The sequence below is a fragment of the Tupaia chinensis genome, unplaced genomic scaffold (assembly GCF_000334495.1).
Source record: "Tupaia chinensis unplaced genomic scaffold, TupChi_1.0 Scaffold000026_1, whole genome shotgun sequence".
Classification (NCBI taxonomy): Eukaryota; Metazoa; Chordata; class Mammalia; order Scandentia; family Tupaiidae; genus Tupaia; species Tupaia belangeri.
The window spans coordinates 1,831,843-1,855,412 of NW_006159456.1; the positions used below are offsets into that span (position 1 = coordinate 1,831,843).

General features: G+C 39.4%; 1 protein-coding gene across 1 annotated transcript in view; it reads right to left on the bottom strand.

The window, feature by feature from the left end:
* Positions 1-23,570, bottom strand: part of RAB3GAP2 (RAB3 GTPase activating non-catalytic protein subunit 2) — a 102,193-nt gene that overhangs the window by 3,171 nt on the left and 75,452 nt on the right. Inside the window, 14 exon segments of the mRNA XM_006140235.3 lie at positions 106-327; positions 606-695; positions 2,377-2,595; positions 2,890-2,964; positions 5,761-5,796; positions 7,725-7,795; positions 9,745-9,811; positions 14,000-14,106; positions 14,201-14,374; positions 18,293-18,426; positions 18,428-18,519; positions 19,922-20,082; positions 21,005-21,110; positions 23,077-23,174. Of these exon segments, the coding sequence (XP_006140297.1) occupies positions 106-327; positions 606-695; positions 2,377-2,595; positions 2,890-2,964; positions 5,761-5,796; positions 7,725-7,795; positions 9,745-9,811; positions 14,000-14,106; positions 14,201-14,374; positions 18,293-18,426; positions 18,428-18,519; positions 19,922-20,082; positions 21,005-21,110; positions 23,077-23,174 (1,652 nt within the window).

Consider the following 23,570-nt stretch of genomic DNA (forward strand, 5'->3'; position numbering starts at 1 on the left):
TTCTAACAAAAGGAACACAAACTTGATTAGAGAGTTTACTGACTGTGTACTCAAACCATCACTTTTATGACCTGAGCCAGATTACAACCTGCAGGTTCGTATTACCTCTTCTCCTAAGTGGTCAACTCCATAGTTGTAGAGTTCCCCCACATAATGCCTCCTCACGACATCTTCGCTAACTTGAAGGTGATGGGCTAAATCCACAGCTAGCACTGGCCAGTCTTGGTCTTTCCCAGCAGGTGTAGTCATTGCTTGGTCTGAAGGCTCTTTGTCCTTTGCCATGGAATGTTGGGTCTGGACGGCTGCACTAACAACTTTCAGTAAGAACTTGAAGATGGAGAATGGAGAACAAGATACAGCAATATCTCATTAGAACATTTCATTAAAAATACCTGAATCAAAGTAACTGATCGTTTTCTGTCAATTAGAGTGGCTTTTCCATTAAAATTGCTTAATTATCAAAAAAACCACATCATTAAAGATAAACTAGCTCTCAAAATTATCTTGAAAGTAGTTGTCCTTTTAAATGCCAACTTTTCAACAGATTTTTGCTTTACTGGTTTTTTTCCAAGAAACAAAAACTAAATCCAATCACTGTAATTTACCTGTTGTCGTACAGAAATAAAAGTTGGATCCATTTCCCCACTAGGTAATAACTGAATTGAAGTTAGGTCTTTGAAAAATGCATTTTTTCCCTGAAAGAGAAAGAGATCAAGATGATGAGTATGGATTAATAAGGGAGAAGTAAAGGGACAATTAAAAAAAATGAAATCATTCTGTCAGGAGTAGCCCATGGTAGATCTTTATTTTCTTCAACAAGATTGTATTCATTTAATTTTTCTAACAATGTAGGAAGTCTTTAAAATGGTCCTCAGTGATTCTCCTTGTATGATCCTCTTCCCCCTTTAAGGTGGGCTGGTGACTGCTGCCAGAGGTCACAGTTTATCAATTCCAAGATTAGGTTCCAAAAGGACTGTGGCTTCTGCCTTGGGTGCTTTCACTCTCACTCTGGAGGAAACAGCTGCCCTCTGGAGGGGCACATGTAGCAAAGATCCGAATCTTGCCAACAATCATGCCTAAAAGTGGATCACCCTATCTGAGTAGGGCATAGAGCCTCATGAGAGACTTTAAACCAGAGGGACATACATAAGGGGAACCCAGATTCTTAACCCACAAAAAACATGAGGTAATAAATGTTTTGTCATTTTCACCCTCTAAGTTTGGGGTAATTTGTTATTCAGTAACATAACTAATGCATAGAGTATACTCTAAATCCTTTGAAAACACTTGAACTGTTTAAAAGCATAAGAAGATACATGTGTGAAAAGTCAAAACAGAGTATCAGGGATGGAAAATGGGATTTCCCAAGTTTCTTGGAAGGAAATGTAATACAGAACAAAGAGCTTAAGTTAGTTAAAACTGGAAGACCCAGACTCTAGTCCCAGGCTCACTGCTTCCACACTGTTCACGTAGGCAAGTGACCTCCACCTTCTCAAATTACTGTTTCTTTTCTGGAAAAAAGAAAAATATCCCAGATATTTTCTAACTTACCTTCCATACCTTATCAATGACAGCTCATCTATCGTCTGCCAGCTAGGTTAACACTAGTCATGAGAATCACCAGACTTCCCGAGGCACCTGTTACATTTTGGACATCACTGTTTTAAACTAGTATGATGGGACCTGTGTTCCAAGGAAATAGCTCTCATAGCATAAGACGGGAGAAAGAGAAACCGAAGCAGGGTAATTAGAAGGGACAATCATAATAGCCAAGGGAGAGACAACGAAGCCTGAACTCAAGGTATAGTGATGGAGAAGGATGGACAGATTCCTTGGGTCATCAGAAAGAATTTAGCAAGAATTAATTTACAATGAAGTAAATAGGCTTAAAATAGAGAACTGAGCCAGATACCCTCATAGCCTCAAGGTTTCTTACTTGCAATCATGCACAGATAATGGCATCACTAATCAACTAAGTCAAATAATCCAGGAGGAACAGCAAATTTAGGTCAGGGAGAGGATGAGGATGAGGGTTTGCAGGTATTGAAGTCCCACAGAGCATTCAAAGAAATATTCAATAGAAATCTATGTCTCAAACTCTGGTAACAGGGCAGAGATATACAGAAGGGAGAGAATGAGTTTGTCCAGGAAGAATATGTAGAATGACAAGGGCAGGCAGTTGAGAGGACAGAAACTGAGGGACACCAGTATGTAAGAAGGTTAATCCGAATCAGGTGAGGAATAATCAAACTTAAATCCCACAATTACTCCATAAAAGTCACCTAAGTACTGAACAATTTGTAACAAGTAAGAACATTTATGTGCCTGCTAAACCCACAACTCTCAAGTAGCTCTGGAATCTTTTGAAGTACATACCTTACTATCGAAAAGTGAAAGTGGCTTCACGGTCTTCAGAGAAAACCTCATGATTGCATACAAGATGGAGCACAGGACGGAATGGTGCTCCACCAGTGGGTAGTGGATGTGCTTCTGTTCAAGGGCCAGTTCCACTATGGAGATGGGCCCTTCCACAGAGAGCCAAGCATCCTCCGTATCCAGGACGGGCATCTGCATTTCATCCTTGCTGATATCTGCCTAAGGGTTGTGAGAATGGAGGGCCGCGCTCAGAATCAGAGAAACGACAGCTCACAAATATCCTAATGAGTTTGTCAGGAGCAAAGTAGAAATCCACATTCTGTACCCCAACCCAAATTTTTAAAAAGTCTATTAAGAACTTCATAAAACATTGCTGTTTTTTAGGTTTAAATCAAAATTTACAAATGGATAAATGAAAAACAATCTCATTATAAGAGTCCTTTCTCATGTCCAATGATTTTTAGAATATTTAATTCTTAGGAGCAGTTCAAATGGAAAAGACACCTCTTTTACCTCCATTAAAGTCTGCAGGAGATCCAAACAGGAGCCAAGGAAAGATGTCATTGCTGTGTCACTCATTCCCACGTCCTGTTTTTAAAAAGGAATATAATTAGCCCCTGTAGCAAAACTGCTAGTTATTATCAGAAAGATAAAATAATACAACACATTTGTTTAGCCAACTTAAAAACAGTTTTTAAAAATTTTATTCATTGCATTATTTTATTTTATTATTTTTAAAGTTGATGAAAGAGAGAGAGAGAGAAAGAGGGAAAGTGAGAAAGCAAGGTGCCAGGTTTGGGATTCAAACAGCAGTCAGCCATGTGCAGGTCCAGCCACCTTAACCATCATGCCACCTGCCAACCCCTGTTTAACCAACTGTTTACACTGAGTAGATGTGTAAGAGTTTGAAAGTCAAAGCGTTGGCATGTTTAAATTCCTTCCTTGAGATTCTTTAGAGTTGATCAATTCAAAAATCAGGCTTTCAAAACTTCTTTTATCAACTTTAAAAAATTAGCGTTCTTTTTGTATTGGAAAGACGTACTTTCATTGGTTACCATCAATGGCACTCCCATGCTCACTGTTCAGCTTGCTAAGGCATTTGATGGTCAAGTAATCATGATGCATGGGAAGATGCATGAGTCAACCAGAAAAATACTAAGAAAATGGCCCAGTCTGGTTTCAGAGTGTCTTTTTTTCCCCTCCAGTGTGCCTTTTAAGGACTATGAACCCACTGAACCAAACTAAAATCCTCAAGTTTGAGAACTAAAGATCAGACTCATGCTGCAGGCAATGGATGGTTTCTGCTGACTCCCATAAAGAACATGTCTAAGGGCTACTGCATTCATGTACAATCATTTTTATGTCAACAACCAATAAATTCCTCACAACCTCAAACAAGATAATTCAAAGTGTGCACGTGCATACACACACATATATAACTCTATTCATACAACCACTGTAAACACAGAAGACTCAGGATCAACTCTTGGCCTAATTTCTGTCTCTGTAATCCCAGCAATTCAGGGAGGTTAAGCTAGTAAGATCATGATTCAAGGCTGGCCTGGGCAACATCGTGAGACCCCATCTAAAAAAGGAGCCAGGGGCCAGATAGTGGTGCAGTGGTAACAAAATACTCTCTCTGCAAGACTGACCCATGTGTGATGCTTCCAGGTTTGCATCTGGGGATCTCCCTGAATATGGCAGGCATGTATACGTCCATAATCTGCAGCTGGCTAAAGCTGAGGTGGAGTGTGGCATGTGTACTCTACTGGGTAAGTAAGATCTTCTGTCTGTCTTTTTCTGTCTCTTCTTGCTCATGGAGGAAGGAAAGAAAGAAGCTTTAAAAAATAAAAGAAAAAAAGCCAGGTTTGGTAGTACATGCCTATTTTCCCAGCTGGGAGGCTGAGGCAAGACGATTGTAACAGCAAGATCCTGTCTTAAACAGAAACAAACAACACACCAAACACTAGAACTATTCTTCAACAATGGTGATTTTTTTTTTTTTTCAGTATTGAGGACCTGTAACAACTCAATTTATATGTCCAAACATTTCTTACAATATTGTAATAAAGGTTCTAGCAGATGGCATAATAGTTATGTTGCTGGACTCCCACATTCTTGAACATGGTTTGAGTCCCAGACTTGGTAGCTTAAAATTCACACTGGACACATGTGCATGTGTGCCCAAAATCATGAAAGGAGAATGGAGGAGAAGGGATTGCAGCATGGCCATCCTCCCATGGGGGGTGAGTCCTTACTTTCTATCTTTCTGTCTCTCTCTCTCCAGCAAGTGCACACACCATACAGTAAATATCTCTAAATTAAAAAAATGTAAATAAAGACATTTAAAAGTTCTTGAAGAACTATTAATCACTGGTCTCAAATACAAGTCCAGTGTCCATGGATTGGAATATTTAAGACTAAGGTATTGGAACAATGGCTATTACATACAGGTAGATAAAATTCACTGCTCATAAGAATCTGCCTCTATTTGATGTTGGGAATTTCTAATCTGAAGTAGAGCAAAAACATGCAGCAATGGTAGCATATTATCCTCCTGCCCACAGTCGAAAATCAAACATATTTTATAAAAACTTAGTTAAGGGACCAGCAGCTGGCATAATGGCTATGTCGCTGGAATCCCATGTAGTTGACTGCGGTTTGCTTCCTGGACCTGGAGGCTTAAAACTCTCGCCGGACGCATGTGTGTGCGTGCCCAAGATCCCGAGAGGAGAACGGAGGAGAAGGGATTGCAGTGTGGCCCATCCCCCCTCGGGGGTGATTTCTCGCTTTCTGTCTCTCTGTCTCTCTCTGTCTGTCAGGCGAGCACACGCGCCCTATAGCAAAAACCTCTCCAAAAAAAAAAAACACATATCAACAAACAAAAAACTTAGTTTAAACGTGCTATATAACAATCTGAAAAGGTAAAATAAGATTGTCTTTAGTTCATGAGTAGTTTCCTTAATATAGTATTCTCTTTTCACTTTTCTCATCTCCTGATACGCAATCAATATGGTACAAGGCGGGAACCAGCAGTTAGCGTAATGGCTATGTCGCTGGACTCCCACGTAGTTGACCGCGGTTCGTGTCCCGGACCCGGTGGCTTAAAACTCACGCCGGGCGCGTGTGCGTGCGTGCCCAAGATCCCGAGAGGAGAATGGAGGAGAAGGGATTGCGGCGTGACCATCCCCCTGGGGGGTGATTTCTCGCTTTCTGTCTCTATGTCTCTCTCTGTCTGTCTGGCGAGCGCACGCGCCCTACAGTGAAAATCTCTCCAAAAAAAAAAAATATGGTACAAGGCAAAGTTCACACCTAGAGATAATAAGGTACTCTATGAAGTGTAGGATTAATAACTATACTCCTACTTAAGAGAGATTCACTTACCCTTCGGCATAACCTGTCCTTTGGTGATTTTCCAACCTAAGACAAAAGGACACAAAATGTTATAATATTTAATAGTTTAAATATAAAGGTATTACTATGGTATAGAAAGTAAAAACTAATCAAACATAAACCCTGTAAGTATGTCTATAAATAAATGGGGCAATCTTTCATTATTTAATTGTTGGTTCTACTAACAGTAGATGTAATTAATTTTGTGGTGGAACTAAAAAAATATAAGAAAAAATATACCACACTGGGCTCACAAATAACCCTTTCAAAAGTAAGTGATATATTTTTAACTATTAAATAAGAAAAAATTCGCTAGAAATTTGGCCCTCACTTGTGCAGGGACAAATAACAGTATTGCCTTAAAGCCCAGAGTCAATCTGAAGGCCACTAATGAAGAGTTAAAACGTTGCTTGTTGATAAAGACACACAGTGGTCAGAAAGAAGGAAAAGCACTCTAAATTAGATAGGAATTATATTCCCACCTCAAAAAGACTTTCCTGCACTCAGCGTAAGTTTTATGCTCACATGTTAAGTTTGTTCCCTTATCTACTCATGCTCGTTGTACATGCCATTGTAGTTATATAATTAAATAACTGATGAAATATGAATTTTAAAAAAGATGAGTCATAAAATGTAGAGGTTGCACTTAGACTGCATCACAGCTTTGGAGAAATAAGATCAAGAAATTATAGGTAATATATTACGGGTGAGGTTTCTGGGAAAACCAAACCAAACCAAACCAAACCAAAAACAAACCCGCATTACATCCAAGTCCAGTCAAAGAAACTATCTTGGCCCTATAGCCAAAGACTGGTGATAAAGTATACAAGAGGCCTTCAAAAAGTTCACAGAAAATTATGAAAGAACTAGGCATGAATTTCAAATTTTTTTTTGCACCCAAGTAAACTCATACAATAATTCCATTTCTCTACAAACTTTCTGAAGTCCCTTTGTATATTTATATGTTTTAAGTTAAAATAAAATGCAAATCCTGGGGCAGCCAGTTGGCATGGTGGTTGAAACAGCTGTATCCCATATGGCCAGCTATATTGTTCAAGTCCTAGACTCAGTGACTTGAAAGACATGTTAAGTGTGTGTGTGTGCACAACCAAGACCCTGAGAGAATGAAGAGACTGCAGTAAGGTCAACCCCCCTCGAAGCGGATGTGTTTTCTCGCTTTCTCTCAGTATCTTTCTGCAGCAAGTGCACACACCCTTGCAAATTGAAAAATATTTTAAAAATCCAAATTCTTTTTTTTCTTTAAGAGAGGTTTTTTTGCTATACGGTGCGTGCGCTCGCCAGACAGAGAAAGAGAGACAGAAAGCGAGAAATCACGCCCCAGGGGGATGGCCACGCCGCAATCCCTTCTCCTCCGTACTCCTCTCGGGATCTTGGGCACACACACACATGTGCTCGGTGTGAGTTTCAAGCCACCGGTTCTAGGACGCGAAACACGGTCGACTACATGGGAGTCCAGCAACATAGCCATTACGCTAACTGCTGGTCCCTAAAAATCCAAATTCTTGTTTGAATCAACCACTACACATTTTTTTTTTTAAAAAAAAAGGCTATTTATTTATTATTATTATTATTTAATTTGCTATAGGACACATGTGCTTACCAGTAGATAGCACGCCACTAGGTCCAGGACTTGAAATGCAGTTGCCTGTGTGAGAGTCAGGGGCCTCACGCCACTTGCCAGCCCTTCAACCACCATTCTTAATCTCCTTGGTTAAGAGGCTTTTACAGTATACTATTCTCTTCCTGAGAATTTAGCACTCTTTTTAGAGTTATTAAAATGCTAGTACTAGGAGTTACATTTAATTGAACATGAGTAAAATGTAATACCAAATAAAAATTAGTCTAACAAGACCCAATGTGAACAATCTGATATTAGTCAATTAAGGGAAGCAAATAAATAAGAATTCAGTACATAAAATTTAAAATAAGCTTACCTTATCCATCAAGTATGTGGCAGCAGAAAACCTCTTCACTAAGAAGGTATTCCACATCATCAGCGCAATGCCTAAATAGCGAGCACAAGGAAAGGAGGAAGTAGGACACTTTTTTATAATCTTACTTTTGACATACATAACAATCCACTGTCTTCCTTAAGTTTATGAAACCTTAGGTTATTTATTTAGATATCATTACTTACCATTTCACATAACATTTATGAGATTGATGAATTAAAAGTCAGACTTGGCCATATAAGAATAGATCAAAATGGCCAGTAAGCATAATAAAAGAGTAGCATCACTAATTATAAGAAAAATATGAAACAACAATAAGATAACATTACACAACCAACAGAAAAACTAAACAAAAAATTTTTTACAGAGATTTTTGCTATCAGGCATGTGGGTTCACCAGAGAGGCAGAGACAGAGAGATAGCAAGAAATCATATCCCCCAGGGAGAACGGCCATGCTACAATCCCTTCTTCTCCAGTCTCCTTTTGGGATTTTGGGCACATATGCCCTATGTGAGTTTGAAGTTCCAGGGTCCGGGATTCGAAATGCGGTCAACTATGTGAGAGTCTAGTAATGTAACCATTACACCATCTGCCAGTCCCTAAAAAATTTTTTTAATGACAATGCCAAGTGTTGCGAGAACATTGAAGAAATGAAACAGACACACATAGCTGGTGGGTTAAGTTGTAAAATCACTTGGAAAATTGTGTGACAGTATCTAGTACAGCTCAGTACATATATACCCTTATCAGCTAACACTTCTACAGCTCTATGTATACCTAAGAGATGTGAATATGAAGGATTTCTCAGAGACTGTTGAGAATGTCTGTATTTATGACAGTCATATATTAGAAACAATCCCAAAGCTAGCAACTGACTTTTTTTTCATGTGTTACCATCAATTAAAATGTTATATAAAACAAGTTTATAAAATCCTGGGCTTTACTGCATATTATACTTCTATATTCAACAGGCTGTGGCATTAAAATTAAATTTCAGAAAGGGCTATTAGGTAGTATAAACAAAGCATTTTACATGTTCTAATTGTTATTTATGTAGCTGAATCTGGATCTAAGAGCAAGGTCCTTCAAAGCCTGTGAAGAAGCCAGGAGGCTTACTTGTTATACGAACTGGTAAAGGCCTAACTTGAAGAGATATTAGCCTAAAGTTAGTGGTAACCTAATTTTATCAGGAAGATGAGAATAATCTAGACACCACGTTTTACAAATGAGTCACCGCACATCTTCTTTTTCCTTTAGAAGAAAGTACAATTTGAGAGATGAATAAAATCATTTTCAAGCTTGCATCATATAAAATAGGATATTTTATAATTTCTGCAATTTGACTGCAGACCACCTACAAGAATGTGATCCAGCTGAAGAGGAAATAAGTAGCTTCTCCAGAAGTTTATCACATAGACCTAAGGGGATGCCTTTCCTCATCCACCCAACACCTAGTCTTACCACCTTCTAGAGTTAACTAGCTTAGTCCTGATCTCTTCAATTCTTAGAGTAAAAGCATATATCTATTAAATAGAACCAGGAATCTGTTTACAAAACAATGATTTATAACATTTGTTTCAAGGAGACATCAGCAGTCTTCACTGACAAGAATTCATGGAGAATATTTGCACTAAATGAAGTACAAGATAGTGTCTAAAGTCTAGTCCTATTGGGCTTTTGACATCCTAGCTTCTTCTGGAAGAGTTACAGTCCACAAAAGTTCATTCTTTTTTTCTTCTCCACTGATGAAGTAAAGAAGGATTCAATTCATACACAGTGTGACTCCTAACTTCAGCAGTTGGCTTGGATGACAGAAAGGTGACAATTACTACCAGTAGTCCCCTTTCCCCTTTCTGAATAGCATTTTCCAAAAGGTTAAAATAGCCAGTACTTTGTATACAGCCATACACAGTGATACGTTATGTGGCAGGACAAGCAAATGAAAATTTAAGATGCATCTTCTGAATCAATCAGTAATATTTTTAACATATGCTTACTTACCGTTCTGAATATGTGCATTAAGAATGTGCTTCAAGTGTTCTATTGACCTAACAAAAAACCGTGCTTCCTTACATATATGGAGGAAAAAGAGAAAGAGAAAAAGCAAGAGTGTCATTTAATAGGTCTTTCAAATCCCAATGAAAAATTCTTAAATTTCTACATAACGCTATCTAAAAATGCTGCAATAAAAATGTGAAATTATTAGGTAAAAATATAACTTTTCATATGATAACTTCAATCATCCCTTTTAAATTCACATTACCTATATAATTATTAATTCCTAGAAACTCCTAGGTCATATACACTAACATCTGGACTTAAATTTGCCATGGAAAATAACAGTGGTTTCTCCAAAGAATTTCACACAAATTGAAAGCAATGAGTTTCTTTTTGCAAATACATTTCATTCATTAATTCATTCTTCAACAAATATTTATTATCTACTATGTGCCAAGCACTATTTGGAGCAGCAAGGATGTTATAATGAACAAAACAGACCTAAATCTTTGCCTTCACTAAGGTTACATTCAAGTAAGGACACTACACAATAAACATGGTAAGTCACCTATATGAAGGGCAACAGTGTATAAAGGGCCTACAAAAAAGTTAATAGAAAATGCATAATAAAAAAAAACATATAGAGTTCAACATTTTTTTTTTTGCTTCAAAATAAACTTGTACTTTCCATGAACTTAGACATCACCTTATTTAGGATATTAGTGATAAGTCCCATCGATAAAAAATTAAAGCAGGAAAGGAAATATGAACTGTCAGAGGGGAAGTTTGAAATTTAATTCTTTATATCTAGGAACTTTACATATTAAAGCCCAGTATATAATACTGATGAAATTATTCAGATCTTTGATATATAATTTTGTATATAAAAAATATATGTAATTTTGTATATATAGAGTTGTGCATGTGAAACTGTGCAGTTGAGATGAGACAAGACAATTAGTATTTAATAGGAAAAACAAACAAAAACAGCCACTTATTTTAAATGTAGGCAATTCTAAAAATAACACTAAACAAATGGTAATTCTAATTAGTGATAACACTAATGAAAAATGCCAGGTACTTGGGACCAGCAGATGGCATAATGGTTACGTCACTGGATTCCTATATAGTCGACTGTGGTTCAAGTTCAGGATCTGATGGCTTAAAACTCACGCCAGCTGCATGTGTATGTGTACCCAAAATCCTGAGAGGATAATGGAGGAGAAGGGACTGCGGCATGATTGTCCTCCCTGGGGGAGTGATTTCTTACTTTCTGTCTCTCTAGCGATGTATGTGCCCTATAACAAAAATTTCTCTCTCTAAAAAAATAAATAAATAAAAATAGAAAACAAAAATGCCAGGTACTATGCATGCATTTCTCTCTGAACTGTTATAACCTTTTGAAGTGACTGCTATTATGGCCTTCATTTCAAGAGAAAATTGAGACAGAGTTCAGAAGCATTCCCAGAGGTCATAACAAGCTCTGTGCTGATTATTACTGTGGTAAGTGGTTGCAGGAGCTTAGTCCGTACCATGCCCACTCTGCAAGCTGCCTTTCCTTTATACATACATGCCACAGAATATTCTTCTTAAATGTCACTTTCTTAGACTTGGCACTGAAATTCATTCATTCGGATATAAGAAATTAAATCCTTGTTCTAGTTCTAACATTCCTTTTTCTTTTTATAAAGATTTTTTTTTCCTGTAAGCAAGAAACATAGAAAGAGAGACAGACAGGCACCCTCAAAAGGGTCTTCACACCATGATCCACTGCCTGGCATGTTCTGGGAGGTCTCAGACATGAACCCAGAACCTTTCCACATGGGTCAGCCTCACAGAGCTGGCTCATTCTTCCTTTTTTCTTGGGAAGGAAAATTATCCCATCTAAGTAGTGAGTGTAAACACGATTATCATTCAGGGTAAATAATAGAGCAGTCAACTGAAGAGGATGTTTTAAAGGGCATTCAGAAGATCCCCTGTCCCGGGGCCAGCAGGTGGTGTGGTGGTTGAGGATGCTGGACTCCCACATGGCCAACTGTGGTTCAAGTCCTGGACCTGGCAGTTTGTGCTCTCCCTCTCTCTCTCTCTCTCTGTCCCTTACTAGTCAAATTAAAATAAATAAATAAAGGTAAATAAAAAATATTTCTTTAAAAAAAAAAAAAGAAAGAAGATCTCCTGTCCTATAAACACTTTTTGGTTAAGGTTTAATTGATCAAAGACTATCCATTCCCTTCCAAAATCACTTTCTTTTTAGTGTGTTCCTTTAATATGTAAGGGATTGTATTTTAAAGAACATCTTCTTTTCTTTTTAGAGAGATTTTTGCTATAGGGTGCACGTGGCCACCGGAGACAGAGAGAGACAAAGAAACAGAATGTGAGAAATCAGCCCCTCAGGGAGGATGGCCATGCCTCAATCCCTTCTCCTCCATTCTCCTCTTGGGACTTTGGGTATGCACGCACACATGCCTGGCGTGAGTTTTAAGTTGCTGGGTCTGGGACTCGAACCACGGTTGACTACATGGGAGTCCAACGATGTAAACATTACACCATCTGCTGATCCTAACATTTTCTTTTTTTTGGCAGAAGGCAGAATATTCTATTCTATTCTATCTTTATGCCAGAGGAGTCATGCATGTGCACACAAAAGAGAAAGAGAGGGAGAAGGAGAGAGATAGCACCCCCAAGGACACCTGGTCACACTGATCCTTTTTCAACTTTCTATCCTGTCAAGATCCCGGGTACACAGGGCCAGAACTTGAACCTAGGTTGGCCATGTGGGACCCTACTTCTGTGAAGTGCTATCAGGTCAGCCTACCATTGCTTTCAGTATTACAGTATGAATAAGTTAATCTGTGAGAATGGTCTGCACAAGGACAACAGAGGAAAGACCTTGACTTGAGAGAAATAATTTTCCAGGAGGCCTAACTGAAGGACTGACTAGCAGAAGGGAATATCCATTATATATATATTTTTAAGAATTATCCATTTAACTTCACTCATTCATTCAACTATTTTTAATCTGACCAGAGAGAGACACAGAGCAAAGGAAGGAGAAAACAAGAAAGCAAGCCACCAGGTCCAGGACTCAAACCGTGGTCAGCCATGTGGGAGTGTCAGGAGCCCCAACCACCACACCACCTGCTGGTCCCCCATCATAAGTTTTTACATCTTTTTTCATCCTGGTGTCAACCCTGAAATATTGACATTTTTATTCAAAACAAAATGAAAAAAAAAATCGAGGTTTAGTGACTGGCCCAAACCTAGACAGTAGTGAGCAACTTATCTAGGCTCCAAATTCAAGCTAGGAATCCTCTTGCTATCTATCATGCTACTTACTTCCAGACCATGAATGCCCTGAGAGATGGTGGCTACCAATGGTGATGGAAAATTATGCGGGAGCAAAGAGCTGGGAGAGGAACAAGGCTCACACTAGACTAGAGTTGACCCTGGGCTCAACACAGCTTTTTGATGGTTCTTCTGGGACAAATGTAAGAGAAGTAACAAAAAAATACATCATGAAGAATTAGATAACAGGTTGGCATCAGGATCTTCATTCCAACATTTGTCATGATGACTAGAGACTAAGAATATTCTGTTAGGTAGGTGCCATCTCATATAGGAATTCAGAAAAGAATTAAAAAATACATCTGTCACAACATAACGAGGACAAAATATGCTGGCTTCATATAAAGAACAACCTATGCTTAAACCCTGAATTTTAGGGGGCCAGCAGGTGTCAAGGAGATTAAGGTGGCTGAATTCCATGTGGCCAACTGTGTGGTTTATGCCCAGGCCCAGGCAGCTTGAAAATCATGCCAGGCATGTGTTTGTGTGTAACCAAAATCCTGAGAGGAGACTGGAAGTGAAGGGACTGTGGCATAGCCATCACCCCTGGCAGTGATTTCTCACTTCCCTCCCTCTCTCTGTCATTGGCAAGGGCAGGCACCCTATAGCAAAACAGAACTACAACAAAAAAATCCTGACATCTAGCAGTGTATCCATTGCAAGGAATTTAACTTCTCTGAGCCCTAGTTTTCTATTCTCACAAGTGGGGACACTGATATACTTCATAGGTTTATTCAAGGATTATAGGAGGTAAAGTAAAAAAAAAAAAAATAGTCTAGCACACTTCTAGGAGACACTACAACAGGAGAAAAGCCAGTGTTTATAATAAATGATCTAATTAAACATTCCCCACTTGTGTCTAGTCTGAGCACAGATAGAGATTTAGCACAAGAAGAGGTAACAAGAATCTTACCTCTGGATCTTTATTCCACTGAACAACGTACTCCCAGCAGCAATGTGTATGGAGCACATCTAACTCAAGGCTACAAGGAAACTGCTCATAGGCCAAACACAGCAAGTCTGAAAGGCAAAAGAGACGTCATTATTTCCTCAGTGTAGGCTCGACCACATCTCTCTGCTCTGGATTTCATATTTCTCTTTATTTGTGTATCACCTGGTATGGTTCCTAAGTCCATCTCCACCTCAGACACCTCAAGGAAACCTCTGTTAATACCTTCTTTGGGTTCGTCTGGATTTTCTACATCTCTGTCTTTATTAGCCAGTTTTAATACTTCAGGGCTGAGGTCCTGTTTAAATATCCACTTGGCTACACTGTCTGCAATGCCACCTGCAGTTTGGAGACAAAATGAAATTTACAACACATGAGGAACAGTGTTTGCTAAAGGGAGCCAATACAACATGTGACCTACATTCCCTATGAAAACTATGTGCCTCTAAGTGCCACATTCAGTTTTTTTATTCTTTGGAGAGGCTTTTGCTATAGAGCGTGTGCGCTCACCAGACAGAGAAAGAGCAGAGAGACAGAAAGTGAGAAATCACCCCCCAGGGAGGATGGCCACGCCGCAATCCCTTCTCCTCCATTCTCCTCTCGAGATCTTGGGCACACACGCACACACGCCCAGCGTGAGTTTTAAGCCACCGGGTCCGGGATGCGAACCGCGGTCAACTACATGGGAGTCCAGCGACATAGCCATTACTCTAACTGCTGGTCCCCCACATTCAGTTTTGAGAGGTGACCCTGAAAAGCCATGAGACTGACAGCAATGTTACAACCTACCACTCAGCTTGTGAGGGCGAGAGGGACAGCCGTATCTCAGAGCTAACTTCATACTCTCAGAAAACATTAGATAAGAATAAATACATACGTATTCAAGTCTGCATGTCACATACTTTCTATGTCCACAAATTCTAAATACACTTAACCTAACAAAAATGAAGGAATAAATGCATCTTTAAAACACTTTCATTCACATTTTAAGTGAAAACAGACTGATCAGCATGACAATTGCCTAGGCTGCTAAGGACAATATAATATTACTTTTTTTAAAAGAGATTTTTGCTATAGGGTGTGTGAGCTTGGAGAGATGTAGAGACAGAGAGACAGAAAAGCAAGAAATCATGGCCTGGGGGGATGTTCACACTGCAGTATCTTCTCCATTCTCCCCTTGAGATTTTGGGCATACATGGCATACATGTGCGTGCAAACACACCTGGTGTGAGTTTTAAGCCTCTGGGTCCAAGACTTGAACCACAGTCGACTACATAGGAGTCCAACGACATAACCATTATGCCATCTGCTGGTCCCTATAATATTACTTTTAATAGTCAACCAACTTGCCTTGTGAAGTATTTAAGGGCGAGACTTGACCACAGCTCATCAACAATGTGATATCATACCATAGTTTAGTTAATACATTTAGTATGAAAAATTGTAAATGCAAGCAAAAAACATTTAAGATGCTTGAACAGACTTGCTTATTACCCAAAATAAATTACATATTCTTATATAACTTACCAAAACTTTTAAATCTCTGCTTTTCTTCCTATTTTGATTCAAATCAAAACTTTTCCAAAAGAAGAATGTGTCATAGTAAACTCAGGTACAAGTGAAAATAAACGGTGTGCTGGATGTCCTATATTTTTTTTTTTTAAAGAGATTTTTGCTACAGAGCATGTGCGCTTAGCAGAGACAGAGGGAGTCAGAGAGACAGAAAGTGAGAAATCACCCCCCTCCGCCACCACCAAAGGAGGATGGCCATGCCACAATCCCTTCTCTATTCTTTTTGGGATTTGGGGCACACACACACACACACACACACACACGCACACGCACACACACACACCAGCACCTGGCATGAGTTTTAAGCCACTGGATCTGGGACTCGAACTGCAGTTGACTACATGGGAGCCCAGTGATGTAACCATCATGCCATCTGCTGATACCCTAATTTCTTATGTTTGGTTTCTCAATCACTTGACAATTCTCATTCCAGATTTCAGTCACTGATTACATTGCTTAGGTTAATAATAAACAGTGTCCCTAAACTTTCACTAAATGGCAACAAAAAGTGAGTTTACAATTAAAAACTTGTCACAAGTCTTATAAAAAATGAGAATACAAATTAACTAAATAATTTATAAATACCTGGTTATTTATACACCTAGGAATAGTCATTTCAATAGTATTAAATCTCTAATAGAGTTGCTTATAAGGACAGTGGGTACCCAAAGATAACTCAAAAAATAAGATGTTTATAGTCCTACAGGAGATAAGCACAGGCCCCTTTAAATGACTCTAGCACAATGGGAAATAATGCACCAGAAAAGAGGAATCAATTTTCGTGCAGAATAGGAGGAAGAGAGAAAACCTTCAATTAGTGCATCATGAAAGGTTTCTTGGAGGAGGTGGCATTAGGACTGGGCCTTGAAAGATGAGTAAAAGGCAGATACCCATGAGTGGGAGAGGTGGGGAGAGGAAAAGGACAGGCTCAGGTTCGAAGGTGGGAGTCACACAGACACTTCATTTTAACTAAATCTAGGAAGCAAGTAAGACAGAAATGGAAAAAATGATTTGGCTTCAAGGTCCAAAGATATTGGAGAATAAGACGTTTACATGTTGCTCCGGCCAATCTCAAACTTCTTAGTCTCATGATTTCCTTAAATTGCTAGGAACTATTGACAACCCCAAAGAACTTTGGTTTGTAGACTATATCTGTCGATATTTATGGTATTAGAAATTAAAACTGGGAATTTAAACAAAGTTTTATTAATTCATTTAAAAACAAGAGTAATAAAAAAATCCATCACATTTTTTCTTTTTTTGAGACTTTCGCTATGGGAGCACATGTGCCTGCCGGAGAGACAGAGACAAAGAGACAGAAAGTGAGAAATAACCCACCCCCCACCGCCAGGAGGGATGGCCATACCACAATCCCTTCTCCATTCTCTTCGCGGGATTTTGGGCATGTACACACGTGTCCAGCAAGAGTTTTAAGTCACCGGGTCTGGGACTCGAACCGTGGTTGACTATGTGGGAGTCCAGTGATGTAACCATTATGCCATATGCTGGTCCCAATCTATTACATGTTAATAATAACATATCCCAAAGCCAAAAAAAGGTATTCAGTGACAAGAGTAGTACAGCTTTACACTGTTGCCAATTTATTTAACGTCTGACTTACACGGGATTCTCCCATCGGCTTCAGCACTCTATCGATTGTGATCTGCTGTTCTGGTGGAAGTAATACTAGGAAAGGGGCCAGACAATGGCTCAGTGTGATACTTTGCAAGGCAGACCCACATGGAAAGGCTGCCTATTCATGTCACGTGTGTGCCTGTGATCTGGGCTGCTAAGGCTGAGGATGAACCACAGCACTGAGACCCTGTGGAGATGTACTGTCTTTCTCACTCAAGGAATAATAAACTTAAAAAAAAAAAAAAAAGGCAATAATAAGGAAAATCTGGCTTCATACAGACATGTTAGAAAACAGAGAATCACTTTTTGAGAACCTCTGAATATTTAGTTTTTTAAACTTCTTTCTTTCTTCCGTGAGAGAGACAGAGAGACAGGTTCCCCCAACAAGGTCCTCATGACACGATCTACTGACAGCTTCAGTCGGCCCAGGGTCATGGGCATGAATATTCAGGAAAATGTCTGGATATGAACCTGGAATCTTCCCACGTGGGTCAGCCAAAGAGAGCACTTAATTACCACTGTGTCACTGTCTGGCCCCCACTGCTTATTTAATAAGGCTGGGAGAAGTTTTACATCTGGGGGTTCCTAAGCAGGAAATTGACAGAATCAGACTTATAGAATTAATTGAGAAGAACCATATAAAGGGTTGTTATTATTATTATATGTTTTAGACTTTTGCCATAGGGCACGTGTGCTCACTGGAGACAGAAGGAAAGTGAGAAATTGCCTCTCAGTGGAGATGGTCACACTGCAATCCTTTCTCCTCCAGTCTCCTCTTAAGATTAATATTTTTGCGGGGGGCACACATGCACATATGCCCAGTGAGATTTTTTTCCAATTCGCTGGGGCTGGGATTTGAACTGTGGAGTCAGTCAGCTATGTGGAATACAGCACTTTAACCACCATGCCATCTGTTGGCCCGTTATTATTATTTTTTAAATTTCACTGTATTTCACTTTCTCTATTCTTTCAGGCATTTCTATTAAAAAGAATATAAACACTCGTGGCATTAAAATATAGATGCAAATGTTCAAATAGGCTTCGGTTTACCTTTTCCTCCTTCCAATAATTTTTTAACAGAAAGTCTTGGAAGTGGCTCAGCCTGCAGCAATGACACTTTCGAGGTCCGAGTGTTTCCTCTGCTGTGAAGCAGAGTCTGAAGTATGAGACAATCCTCTATTAAAAAGCAGGAGTTTCCAGTATTCAGTATCAAGAGAAAGGGCCTCCCAGGAATCCGTGAGGGCTTCCGAATCAGCATCTGAAACTGTTTGGGAAAACTAACAGAAGAGGCTCTGGTGATTCTCTGGCAAAGATTCTGAATCAATATAATCCTGAATGAGTTTTTACTTTGAAAGATGATGCAGTCAAGCAATACCGGAAGCAACACAGAGATGCTGTTTCATGAATATCACCACTTAACTAGATGGGACATGAGGGTTCAGAGTAGACTGGGAGAAGTCTCTGGGGCAAGGATGACATGGAATCCTGCAGTAGCAACCCCGATTCAACCAGAGTACACTTCAAAACATTTTCTGGGACAACCTTGACAAGAACCATAACTTTTTCTATTAGTACCAATTCGGATCCATTGTGAGATTAAAAGGATTCTAGTCTTCTGTGTGTGTGTGTCTGTGTGTGTGAAAAACGTGTTAAGTTTTAAAGAGATGAGGAAAAATCACAAAGTAAAAGCTCAATAGAAAATTTAATCATTCAATACTAGATTTAGGGGAGGGCAAGTAGAGACAATCATAAACTCCCTCCCCCTTTTTTTTTCTTTTTTTGGAGAGGTTTTTGCTATAGGGCACACGCGCTCGCCAGAGCGACAGAGAGAGACAGACAGAAAGCAAGAAATCACCCCCCAGGGGAGATGGCCATGCTGCAACCCCTTCTCCTCCATTCTCCTCTTGGGATCTTGGGCGCGCATGCACATGCGCCCGGCGTGAGTTTAAGCCACCAGGTCAGGGACTCGAACCATGGTCAACTACATGGGAGTCCGGCGACATAGCCATTATGCTAACTGCTGGTCCCACTCCCTCCCTTTTCAAAACTTTTTGTCATAGGATATGAGTGCCCCTGATGGGAATGGAGGGTGTGAGAAATCACTCCCTAGAGGGGATGGTCATGTCAATCCCTTCTCCATTCTCTTCTCAAGATTTTGGGCATGCATGCATATACACAGGCATGTTCTTCAAGCAGCTGGGTACATGATTTGAACCGTGGGGTCACCATGTGGGATCCAATGCCTTAACCACCACGTTTCCTTCTGGCACCATAAAACTTTTAATAAATCTAAGCAGTAACACAGTCTAATCCTGACCTCTTATAGATGAGGAAACTGAAGTCAAGAGACTTGTTTTAAAAGGACTCGCCACATGCACCAGCTACTGTCAGAAAGCCAGTTCTCTGCACTCCCAACTTCAGCACTTTCCCCCTTGTACCATGTGGTGTCTGCTAAACTGAAGTATGCATAGGATCTGAACAAACGGACTGAGGGCAGCATGCTTCATTCCCTCCTCATCAAAAAAAAAAAAAAAAAAAAAGAAAAACCCCCAACAAGACCCTGCCAGACAAACATTTCAAATCCTAGTTCCATAACACCAAAGATGATGTACCTCCAAAGAAGGAAATCCCTAGCTGACTGGATGGGTACAGATGGGAGTTGCACCTTTGCCCACTTACTTTTTTCTCTGTCATGTTGTTTGATATCTGAGCAGCAACAGAATGCCCAACGTGTGCAGATAACAGAGCAGCTCCGTTGTTTTCAGACTGAATGCAGGCCGTGCGCATCTGCTGCCACCACGGGGACACAGACTGGGAGTCCCACATCTCGTCGATGGCCACTGCGGGACAGGGAGAAAACTGAAGAATGAATCGTACTCACCAATTTTTGTTTTGCCTTCTCTTTAATGTTAAACATAATGGTAAAATTAAATTCCCCACTGCTGCATCTGTATATTTCTGAATGGACTAGAAAATAATCTATGATCTATTTTATTCAAAATAGAATAGTATTCTATTTATTAGGAATCTATCTGTGAAGTCATCTTGTTTCTGAACAGTATTAAAATCCTATTTGGAATACTTCCATCATTATTAAAAACTGCTACTAAATATTTTAGCGTAATAGATTATTATTCTGATAATCATTAAAAAAAAACAGGAAAAATATTATTTCCACCCAAGACTATTCAATTTGCCCAAGTTAAGAAAAGGTATTGTTCTTCTTATTTTTTTATGGTGACATAAAATATCAATTTAATTTTCATAAATGAAAGCATACTTCAAATGCATCAAGAGCTTTATTGGACCACTATAAATACATTTATAGTAAAATATTTTATACAATGTAGTCTTCTTTTGTTAAGAAAAAGTATCCTACCTCCCAGTCTTTGTTATTTTTTTAAAGATTTTTGCTTTAGGGTGTGTGTGCTTGCCAGAGAGAGAGAGAGACAAACAGAGACAGTGAGAGGGAAAGTGAGAAATCACCCCTTGGGGGGATGGTTGCACTGCAATCCCATCTCCTATATTCTCTTCCTGGCATCTTGGGCATGCACGCACACATGCCCAGTATGATTCAAGCCACCGGGTCCAGGACTTGAACTGCGATCAGGTCAGCCAAGTGGGGAGTCCAGTGACATAACTGCTATGCCATCTGCTGGCCACCTCCCAGTTTTTTGTGGTGTTTCAAACACAATCTTTGTTTCCAAGAGCAGTAGCAAAAACCTTGAAAATACTGAACTACAACACACACCAGCACCCTACCTTTCATCTTGCTCAGGAGGGAAAGCATTGTATGAAGGCAGCAGACAGACTGTGGTTTATCCAAAATATCTTTTTCCTTAGAAAGCCAAACACTCAGGAGCAGAGACTAGAATAAAATTCAGATTTTTTAAAAATCTAAAACAAATATATTTAACATAGATACCTGCATTCTGTAGCCAGCACACACATGCACATGGATGATGCACTCTTTTGGTTGGAAGTAAGTGGTTGCTTGTTATGCCATGCAACGTGAGAGGTAGCATGAGATGCCCTAGGAGGTTCTTCATTATCTGTTAGATATCTAAAATCCATGGTCTCCATCTCTCCTTAGGGTCAAGCTTTGCTTACCATTCCAAATCTCTATTAAGGAGCATACTACTAGAAAGGACACTATTCCATGAACACAGACTCACTGTCAACTAATGACCTGCTGCTTGGCTGTAGGTTCCGACTGGAAAGAGAGGGAGGACCTGAAGCAGTAGGTCTTGCCCTTACCTTAGCCATACAAAGGTACCACACTTGGCAGCAGAGAAAAAGTACATGAAACTATCAAATGACAAGTCATGAAAAACAGATTGAAAAAAAAAACACTTAAGTCAACATAAGTGACTTTTAAGATGCCTATGAGCTGGCATTATTTACTTAAATTTGAAAAAAAAATTTTTTTTGAGAGGTTTTTTGCTATAGGGCACATGTGCTCACCAGACAGAGAGAGCGACACAGAGAGATAGAAAGCGAGAAATCACCCCCCAGGGGGGATGGCCACGCCGCAATCCCTTCTCCTCCATTCTCCTCTCGGGATCTTGGGCGGGCACGCACACACACGCGCCCGGCGTGAGTTTAAGCCACTGGGTCCGGGACTCGAACTGCGGTCGACTACGTGGGAGTCCAGCGACATAGCCATTATGCTAACTGCTGGTCCCACATTTGAAAAAAAATTTTAAGACAGATTTTTGCTATAGGGTGTGTGTGCTAGCCACAGAGACAGAAAGAGAAAGAGAGAAAGACAGACAGAAAGAAAGAAAGATGACCACACTACAATCCCTTTTCCTCCATTCTCCTCTTGGGATTTTGGACATGGATGCACACGCGCCCAATGTGCTTTAAGCTGCCGGGTCCAGGACTCAAACCGCAGTTGACAATGTGGGGAGTCCAGTGACGTAAATACTATGCCATCTGCTGGCCCAAATTAGAGACATTTTTAAGATTCATAGGATTTGTTCACAGTTAATTATGGCATAATTTAAAGTTTAAATGTGTGGTATCATATCTTCTATAAGTACTGGAATCTGTGAAAGGCCTTGATTGCTTAATACTACAGTACCTTTCTGTGAAAAACAAAAAACAAAACAAAAAACACAAACTCCTAAAATAAAGGCTGTCAATAAATTCGAGACATTTTTAAGATTCATAGGATTTGTTCACAGTTAATTATGGCATAATTTAAAGTTTAAATGTGTGGTATCATATCTTCTATAAGTACTGGAATCTGTGAAAGGCCTTGATTGCTTAATACTACAGTACCTTTCTGTGAAAAACAAAAAACAAAACAAAAAACACAAACTCCTAAAATAAAGGCTGTCAATTTAAATGTACTAGTTCAAATAATTTTGAAATGTTAAGAAATATAGGGAGTTGAAGTGGATAAAGGAAATGAACTCATAAAGAGGACTTTGGGCCAATAGCTATGACAACACGCAGTCAAAATTTAGAAATGTTTAACAACTCTCCAAGACTTTAAGGGAAGTTTACATTGTTCTCTAGGATCTTTTTTAGTTCTAATATGAGAGCTTTTTCTGATGATCAAAGTCTACTGTAAATGAATGCATACCTATAGGATTCTAAATTTCTTTCAGGCTACCCCAAAAGTATGCTTGTTAAAATTTACAGGGAACAAGAGTAATAAAATCATATTACTCTATTAAATATGGTGGTTACAAATTTCTCTGATCATTTTGGAAACTTCTCATGTATGTCCCGTGATATGCTAAAACACAGTGGTTTTGAGGTGGGAAAAGACTTTTGAATGATAATTACCAGGAAGAAAAGCATCAAGCCACAAAAAACCTTACCAATAACAACTGAGGGCTAAGTCCAGCAGACTCCAAAGTGTGACACATATCCTCTGTGGAGCTTTCTCCACACAAACACTTCCAAAAAAAGAAACTACCTAGTAAAACAAAAATACAATACATTAACCAGTGATGACTTACCACTTGGAATTAATAATATTCATAAATTGTAGCAATCCCACTCCTTGGTATCTACCTGAAGGACAGAAGAACACTTAATCGAAAAATGCTTGCACATCGATGCTTATTGTGGCACTTTTCATGATTGCTAAGTCATGGAAACAACCTAAATGCCCATGAACTGATGAATGGTTAGAAACACTGTGGCACATATACTCAATGGAATACTATTCATCCATAAAAAACAACAAAACCCTGGCTTTTTTTTTTTTGGAGAGATTTTCACTGTAGGGCGCGTGCGCTCGCCAGACAGACAGAGAGAGACATAGAGACAGAAAGCGAGAAATCACCCCCCAGGGGGGATGGTCACGTCG